General features: G+C 54.3%; 1 protein-coding gene across 1 annotated transcript; it reads right to left on the bottom strand.

The window, feature by feature from the left end:
• Positions 1–1,347: 1,347 nt before the first annotated feature.
• MVB12A (multivesicular body subunit 12A) lies at positions 1,348–5,623 on the bottom strand. Its single transcript, XM_006772399.2, has 9 exons — positions 5,454–5,623; positions 5,266–5,364; positions 5,042–5,138; positions 3,574–3,700; positions 2,971–3,090; positions 2,783–2,889; positions 2,273–2,334; positions 1,898–1,954; positions 1,348–1,707 (listed from the first exon to the last, which is right to left on the bottom strand). The coding sequence occupies exons 1-9, from the start codon at positions 5,535–5,537 to the stop codon at positions 1,645–1,647; spliced, it is 816 nt and encodes a 271-aa protein (XP_006772462.1). The 5' UTR covers positions 5,538–5,623; the 3' UTR covers positions 1,348–1,644.
• Positions 5,624–8,827: the final 3,204 nt, after the last annotated feature.

Consider the following 8,827-nt stretch of genomic DNA (forward strand, 5'->3'; position numbering starts at 1 on the left):
GCCCCTGAGCAGGGCAGTCTCCCCGCTCAGACTCCTGGGGTTGTGTTGTTAGACATAAGGATCCGGTTGGGTGGTTTGTCCCTTTAGGCCCCATGGGACCCATTCTGGCCAATGAGCTGTGACCTGAACTTGACACTGTGACCCAAAGAGTCTGCTGCACGTGGTGTGGATAAGAAATAACCCTTAGCCCCTGAGCCAGAGACCTGGGGGCTTTCCTGATGCTACAGGGATGTGGGGAGAGAAGAGAGGGGCAGACACGTGACAGGAGCCTGGGGCAGGAATTTCACAAACACCGCCCACCCGCATTGTTTGCAACTCCACGTTTGCACATGCTGGTGCCCAGTAAAACTTATCTGCAAACCCCCAATCAAAATACTCCTGGTGCTTTCGTGCTCCCGTGCTGAGCAGGGCACAATCCGGGTCCCGGAGGCACGTTCCCAGCTGAGGCGGAGCAGGGTGACACTCTGCCTTCTGTTCCAGCTCAACCTGTAAACGAGTCTTTTCCCATTTCTGTGCTTTCTCTTGGCATTTCGCGACTGTAAACGAGTCTTTTCTGCGGTCTGCTTTTCCCATTTCTGTGCTTTCTCTTGGCATTTCGCTGTTTAAAAAGGCACCACGCGTGGTGCCATCTGGTATCCCTAAGCTCCAGCGGGCTGCCTCGTACTATCAGAGATATGTGTGAGGTGAGCTGTGTTCAGGTGTGAGTGACACTGCTGTTGGCAGTGAGTTCAAGGTTAACGATGCAGCAGTATCCGTATAATAAACAAGGTATCAACCATTTGACAAAACTGTGACCACAGCTACTCATAGAAACCCACCCATTTCCCTGAGGAGCCCAAGATTCACTCGTTCCGTTTTCTCCGCAACTTTAGTATAAAATCGAACGACTGCGAATGACTGCGAATAATGAGGGTCGACCCTGTATCCACAGCTCAGCGGAGGGCAAGGACGCACAGCCAGCTTTCTGGCGGAGAGCGGGCTCTGGGCCCCAAGCGCAGCTGTGATCTTAGCTGTCCGCTGCCTCAGTGTCACCATCTGTAAAATGGTGACAGAGCAGGGGCTTCCCACGGGCTGTGACGGGATTAAATGAGACACCTGTGTAAGGTGTTGCGAAGTGGTCCCCGAGATATGGTAGCTGTTACTGACGTTACTGTGCGCAAGGACAGGGGAGCAGGACTGGGTCTTCCTCATGACCTAGCATCCTGGGCCTCAGTTTCCACCTGCGGAACAGGAGGAGCAGCAGGGCCACCTCCCCGGGATTTCCCCCGCTTGCGGGGGCACGGCTGTCCGGCTGGCACAAGGTGAAGACCATGAGCCACACTCAGGGCCAGGATCAGGACTCCAGACGGCAGACGGCATAGTGTTTATTGCCCAGAGGACAGCCTGTGGCCTCCGGGCACTAGAGAGTCTTGACACAAATGATGTGAAGGCACCGGTTTCCATCGAGCCCACCTCTGCCCCACAGGGCTGGGGCAGGAGACCCCATCCAGCAGCCAGGTCCACCCCCATCGGGCCAGCAGCTCCCCATGGGGCTGAGGGTCCAGAATGCCCTGTGCTGCCAAGGCCCCCAACATGAGCTAGGGTGGGGCAGCTGCCAGTCCTGGGGGTGTGGTAAAGGGGCCCCTTCCCTGGGACAGGAAGGGGTTACGACACGCTGGGGGGCAGGCGTGCAGCTGCTGTTTTCTCCACCACGAAGCCGTAGTTGTACTGAGGGGGGAGGAAGAGCACAGAGTGAGCGAGGGGCCGTGGAGGGTGCTGTGAGGCACGGGGGGCGGGGGAGAGCCACTGAGGGACTAAGTGATCTCCAGCCCTGGAGAGGTGGGGTGCAGCTGGGGGAGACCTGGTGTGGGGGAGGGTCCCAGCACCCCCTGCCTTTCCTCCCCGCCCCAGCACCTACCTCCTCTTCAATGTCTGCCAGCGACTTGATGGTCAGATCAGCAAAGGCAGAGAAGGCCTGGTGGGCAGGGGCGGGTCAGTCTTGGACCCAGACCCCTACCTGGAACCCCATTCCCTCATCTTCGAGCCTCTCTCAATATCTGCCTGGACATCCCTCCCTCTCCCTGCACAGCCTCCGGCACCAGCATCCAGCTGCCCTCTGGACTCCCCATTCCAGACTGGTGCCCGCCAGCCCCACGGCTTGGTCTCCAGCCTCCCCCAACCCAGAAACTTGGGCCTCAGTGCTGGGGGCCGGGGCCTGGATGATGGCCCCCGTGTCCCGGTCTAGAAAGGCGATGGGCAGGGACAGACCCAAGTTCCCCCAGGGCAGACTCACCAGAGGGCCGCAGCTCTTGCCTTCAAATCGGGGGTGCAGCGTGAAGGGAACCCCATCCATGGCTGAGGAAAGCATGGGGTGGGGGGTAAGGGGGTTGGCTGCTGCCCACCCCAGAGCCCACCAGGCATGCTCCCTTCCCCCTGGCCAGTTTCATTTTTAATCCTCACCAGAGGATTTCAGAGAGAGGAAGGGAGAGAAAGAGAGAGAGGAACATTCATGTGAGAGAGAAATATCCACCAGTTGCCTTCTGTACACACCCCAACTGGGCATGGAAGCCGCAACCTAGGTATGTGCCGACTGGGAATTGAACCCAAAACCTTTTGTTGTAAGGGAGGATGCGCCAACCAACTGAACCACACGGGCCAGGGCAGCGCCCCTGCCAGTCTTTACAGAATGGGGTGGGGCCAGGTCTGATTCCAACCGTGGCCACGCCCCTTCTGGGCTGTATAAACCTTTGGCCGTAGCACCCAACCTCAACCCCAATCCCTCAGTTGCCGGCTCTGCACTCACCTGAGATGCCATAGAGGTTGGAGGCCTCGTAGATGGAGTCACTCCTCCGCAGGGTGGAGGCCCTGGAACCCAGTCTCGACAGTGTCCCCTCTGGGAAGCCGCCCTTGCTGGTGGTGATGGGACAGCCCCGGTCAGGCCTGACGACCCCCCCCCCCATTCCCCCCCCACCCCCGAGCCCAAGGACTCACCTGGGCTGGCTGGGTTGGTCCAAGGACAGGCCCTGCATGTCCCGGCTGAGAGCTCGGGGCTTGGGCACTGGCCGAGGGGCCTTTGCCTTCTTGCACCAGATGGCAAAGCCACCCATGTCCCTAGATGGGGAGGGAGGGAGAGGGGTGTTCTGACCCAAGGCAGAGCCAGGGCTGAGAACAGTGGCCCAGAGGAGAAAGGAGGAACCCGGATCTCTGGGTGGCCCCTGCCTTTTGGGGAATTTTCCTTTCAGCATCTCCGCCCACACCTTAAGCAACTGCTGGGTCCCACCACTGTCTGTGGACTTCAGACACACCAACTCGTTTATCCCTCATGATGACCCCACAGGACTAGTACAACTGTCCCTTGTTAAATGTGGGAACGGAGGCACAGAGAGGTGGCAGAAGGGATGGAGGCCTCAGGGGAGTCTCTGAGGATCAGCGCGTACACATGGGAGTTGGGGGGGAGCCTGAACTTTCCCCCTCACCCTCTTCTTTCCCCACGTGTGTTACCTCTGCTTTTCCCGCTCCTAAGTTCCCAGGACCCTTCTACTACTTCTGTAACTTTCTCTTATATTTGGGGGGGTGGGGGACGGGACGCCCTACCCTATTCGGAGGTATCCAGGCACCGTCTTGGTCTTCCCGCTCAGCCGGATATCAAACACAGCTGTGTCCGCAGCTCCCAGGGGCACCAACTTCATACACATGCGCTTCTTCTTAGACACAGAGGCCTCTGGGAGGGTGGGGAGTGAGAAGAGGGAAAAGCAGGGAAGGGACCCAAAGATGGCTCCAAGACAGTGGCCAAGGCACTGTTTAAGGCCATCACCGCATGGTGTTAATATCTCTGGTTAAACCGTGAATGATGGAGCCACAGGAGAGAACCCCATGCAGCCTCTAGGAGCTCTGGGGCAGGCTCCTCTCTGGTGACAGGCAGGAGCATTCACAGGGTGGCCATGTGCACCACCGTGAGGATGGGTAGCTATGGAATCAGACAGAACTGAGTGCCCATGAGGCAAATCCCGCCCAACAAATGTTTCCCTAAAAATGGTTTTTCCATTTTTAAAGGGGGTGGGGAGTGTGAGAGAGTATGCAGCAGACACCACCTGGCTTGCAAAGCCTAAAATATTTACTATGTGGCCCTTTACAGAAAAAATTTGCTAACTCCAGTATCAATAGGTATACCCCAGCGGTTCTCAACCTGTGGGTCGCGACCCCTTCGGCGGTCAAACGACCCTTTCACAGGGGTCGCCTAAGACCATCCTGCATATCAGATATTTACATTAGGATTCATAACAGTAGCAACATGACAGTTATGAAGTAGCAACAAAAATAATGTTATGGTTGGGTCACAACATGAGGAACTGTATTTAAAGGGCCAGAAGGTTGAGAGCCACTGGTATACCCTAAAAATCAAATACAAATGGCAAGACATGGTGGGAGGTGGGGAAAGCCAGATGGTTAGAAAGCAGGGCCGTCAGGCCAGAAGTGGAGGGGTGTGGAGGGCGAAGTATCAGCTAACCCGGAGAGGAGTCGGAGTGTGCAAAAGCCTGGAAATGAAGTAAGAGAACTGCGCCTGGTTGGTGTGGCTCAGTGGTTGAGCATGGATCCCGGAACCAGGACATCACGGTTGGATTCCAGGTCGGGGCACATGCCCCGGTTGCACACTCGATCCCCAGTAGGGGGTGCGCAGGAGGCAGCTGATGGATGTTTCTCTCTCATCGATGTTTCTAACTCTCTATCCTTCTCCCTTCCTCTCTGTAAAAATAAATAAATAAGTAAAAGAACCGCGCGTGGTTCAGCTTGGCTGCGGTGTAGCTGTGGTAGTAACAATTACAAAACAGGTCGCTGTTGTTACTCCAGGAGCCACTGTGCCAATTGCACATTTTTACGCAGGGTAGGGCCCGCCACCCCGCCCGGGAACAGCTCCGAGTCCTCGGCCAACCCTTCAGCAGCCAGTGAGTCAGGGGGCTGCCGAGCTCAGAAATCGCGCCTATCACCCTCCATCCCTCTCCCGGGTCCTCCCTGCAGGGACGCGGACGCACCCCCCACCCCCAGCCTCCGACGCGAGCCTCACTGGAGTCCAGGGGGTCGCAGACCGGGGAGAAGCCCGGCGGGAGGGGGCTCTTGTCCACCAGGACTTGGATATCGGCCACCACGTTCTCCTGCGGATTCTGGGGGTCGAGTGGGGAGAACACAGCGAGTCACGGAGCATCGGGGACGGCGCGCCTGGCGCAGAGCCCCGCGAATGGACCGGGGGAGTGGGCGGACCCCGGGTTCCTGGAGGTGGGCGCCTCTTACCTCCAGACCGCCCAGGGCACTGAAGCACAGGAAGTAGCCAGATTTCTGCGCGAAGCTCTTGCCGAAGCTGGCGGGCGCCCCCTCCACGGTGCAGGAGATCTACGGCGGGACGTGGGTCAGCGCCAGGCGCCTGTCCAGCCGCAGCCTCCGGTGCCCCCGTTCAACCCCTGCCCCCCGATGCCGCTCACCGCGCTGAATCCCCGCGGTGGGGGCGCCGAGGCCGACGACCAGGCCAAGCCAGCCAGAGGCACCGCGTCAGGCCCCGGATCCATCCTTCAAACCAAAGGTGGTGGACCGCCTCGGATTTCAGAGCCGCCGCCCGGCCACAGAGTTCGGGAAGGGGTCAGAACTACAACTCCCAGACGGCCCTGCGCTGGCGGGGCCGTAAAGCGCCGTTTGCGCGTGCTCGGAAAGCCGCAGGCCAATCGCAAGGGGACGCGGAGCCACGGCCCCCAGGCGTCGCCCAGGTGCGCCCGTGAGCAAAGACGTTTGCGGAAAACTGTCTTCTCCTTCCTTCTCACGCCCAGCAACTTCCGCTGGAAATGTCCCGGCTCAGCGCCAGAAGACTCACTCGCTGCAAAGCCGGAACTACGTTCCCCAGAAGGCCTTGCGTTATCAGCAGCTGCAGCGATTAGGTTTAGGTTTCCCGGGAAATTTAAGGGAAACAGGAAAAACACACACATCTAGTTCTGGGAAATCATACCAAAGACTTGTTCACAGATACAATTACTTGTTTAAAATGAGATTTAAACGTATTTGATATGGAAACATGTTTTTACACCCTTCAGAGGCGGACTATTGAAAATTAGGGACATAATGTAACCTACTCTTCTATATTTATAGTATCATCGGTTGGCCCACTAGCTGTTTCTGTATGTATGATCTGTGTGAGCTAAGAATGTGTGTTTTTTAAGCACATAAGTTTGTTTTTTTGTTTTGTTTTAGAGAGAGAGAGAATGACATCAATTGGTTGTTCCACTTATTTATGCATTCATTAGGTGATTCTTGTGTGTGCCTAACCAGGGGGAAAAACCCATAACCTTGGTGTTATGGGTTAGCTCAGCGAGATAGACCACCGACTCAGAATTTACATTTTAAGAGCCTTTATTAAGCTGATCAGCTGACTGCCAGCCGTGTCATTCCCGTAAGAGCCCACAGCTTGCAGTGCAGACCAAGAGTACAGCAAGACCTTTTATCTGCAACACTACAAAGTATTTTTTTTAAAAAAGAAAAAACAAACTGCAAAGCGGTTCATTAGCCGTTCCTGGTACTGGCAGGGTAAAAAGTTTACATAAAATTTACCAGCAGGGTCACACCTGCCTGGGTTCAATCATAACACATTGCTTTTCCAGCGAGATAACTAGCCATCTTTCTTTCCCATGGTCCCTGCCCCTCAGTCTACTCAGTAATTCTTTTTGTCAGGCCCCTGCCCCTAGCACATTCCCTACTGGTCTTATGGCCGAATCAAATCTTTGATTCAGCGTCCTCCTCTAAGATTCCGGAGTACTGGGGGTGTAGGACCATAAGCTTGACAGCTTGGATTCGGTCTTGGATAAAATTGAGGAGACACCTGAGCAGGCAGGGTCCGAAAATGAGACCTACTATTAGGAGAAGGAGGGGCCCTGCCACAGCAGATAGGAGGGTTGTGAGCCACGGGGACCAGGAGAACAAATTCTCATACCAGTTCCCCTCTGCTCTATGGGCCTCTTCTCTGTCCATCAGCCGTTTCCTTAACTTACTTAAACTTTCTCTGATTACCCCGGAGTGGTTAGTGTAGAAGCAGCACGCCTCCCCTAATACTAGGCACAGTCGCCCTTGTTTCAGGAAAAGTAGGTTGAGTCCCATCCTGTTCTGTAAGACTACTTCACCTAAGGACGCTACTGATTATAGATTGGCTGCCTCCTGCACACCCTACACTGGGGATCGAGCCCAAAACCTGGCATGTACCTTGACCTAGAATCGAACCGTGACCTCCTGGTTCATAAGTCGGCCCTCAATCACTGAGCCACACCGGCAGGGCTATTTTGACATTCTAATGATATGTTATCAGAGATGCAAAGAGACGATAGTCAGGCTCAGTTAAGGTAAAGATTAACTTGTGTCAGGGAAGATACCTGCCTAGGATATGACTACCCACCATAAACTGCTTTTGGCTAAAATTTTAATGTCAGGTCATTCTTTGTGATTACTTTAGGCCTCTGAGTTTGCAAGGCTGCAATGCAGGCCTTCCCTGAGCTAGTCAGGGTAGCGTGTGGCCCCTTTTCATGCACAGTCTCACTGCGTTAGGAAGAACTTTGGTTCCAAACATCAGACGTTCCCCAGGTGAAATCTGAAACTGGCCCGCATACACAGAGGACAAGAAGAGATGGCTGAACGAGGCGGACCACTCCCAGTTGTTAACTGGCAGTTTAATAGGCAAGGGAACACACCCGAGGCTTGTCTTTCCCGCTGGAGGATGAGTAGGTCAACACACCACCTGCCAGAATCTTAAAAGTTTATACAGAGACCTTGTCTGGGTTCAGTCACGTGTCCCATCCAGCCGGTCTCAACAACACCTTACTCTCTCACGTTTGTGCATTGAAGTGGCTCCTACTTTGAAAAAAAGTGGCAGGGAGTACAGCCCAAGGCAGGAGGGGAAGGGAGCCTCTGATGACCTTGGCCCACCTCGAAGGTCACCTGGCCATCACCTCCTCTTCTCCAGCACTTCACCCCTTGTGACCGTCTCCTAGCATCTTTCTCGTTCCCCATCTCCTGCAGTGTGCCCTGAGTGGTCAGCAAGGGGTTTCACTAGCATGGACATGGCTCATTTAGCAGCTATGTCACTGCTCTGGAGGCAGATACCATAGCAATAATATAGGCACATGCAAGAGGAAATACAGATTAAGATAATGAATCCGTTGGTTAGAGCATGGTCCAGATATGCCAAGGTTGGGGGTTCAGTCCCCGCTCAGGGCACATATAAGAGTCAACCAATGAATGCATCAACAAGTGGAACAACAAAAAATTGCTTTCTCTCTCTCCTCTCTCTTATTCCCCGCCCCACCCCCCGTTCTAAAAACAATAAATAAAAATTTAAAAAAAGAAAAGATAATGATTCCCCAAATGAGTAGCAACTATTTCTTTCATCAAGGGCCCCATGATCTGCCTGGCCTGGTGTGGCTCAATGGTTAAGCATCAACCTATGAACCAGGAGGTCATGGTTCCATTCCCGGTCAGGGCACATGCCCTAGTTGCGGGCTCAATCCCCAGTAGGGGGCATGCAGGAGGCAGCCGATCAATGATTCTCTCTTGTCACTGATGTTTCTCTCTCTCTCTCCTTCTTCTTCTCTGCAATCAATATAAATATATATATTTTTAAAAAACTAAAAACAAACAAAACCTGAATAACTGATGTAAAAAAGAAAGCATAGCGCCAACACAAACAGTAAGACAGAGAAGTATCTCATGCATTCTTTCAGGCACCTATTGGTCAGCCATCCTGCAGTTATTGAACTTTGCAATAGGGGTTTCCGTAGATACAAAGGTGAAGAAGACAGTATGTCATCCTCAAAAACACCCCTCT

This window comes from Myotis davidii, unplaced genomic scaffold, assembly GCF_000327345.1.
Source record: "Myotis davidii unplaced genomic scaffold, ASM32734v1 scaffold306, whole genome shotgun sequence".
Classification (NCBI taxonomy): Eukaryota; Metazoa; Chordata; class Mammalia; order Chiroptera; family Vespertilionidae; genus Myotis; species Myotis davidii.

Bases quoted from the DNA above. Each gene is read 5' to 3' on its own strand.
- MVB12A (XM_006772399.2), bottom strand. From the start codon at position 5,537: ATGGATCCGGGGCCTGACGCGGTGCCTCTGGCTGGCTTGGCCTGGTCG. The intron at 2,335-2,782 runs GTGAGTGCAGAG...TGCTTTCCTCAG, and splicing joins CAACCTCTATGGCATCTCAG to CCATGGATGGGGTTCCCTTC. The intron at 1,955-2,272 runs GTGAGTCTGCCC...CCTGCCCACCAG, and splicing joins GCAAGAGCTGCGGCCCTCTG to GCCTTCTCTGCCTTTGCTGA.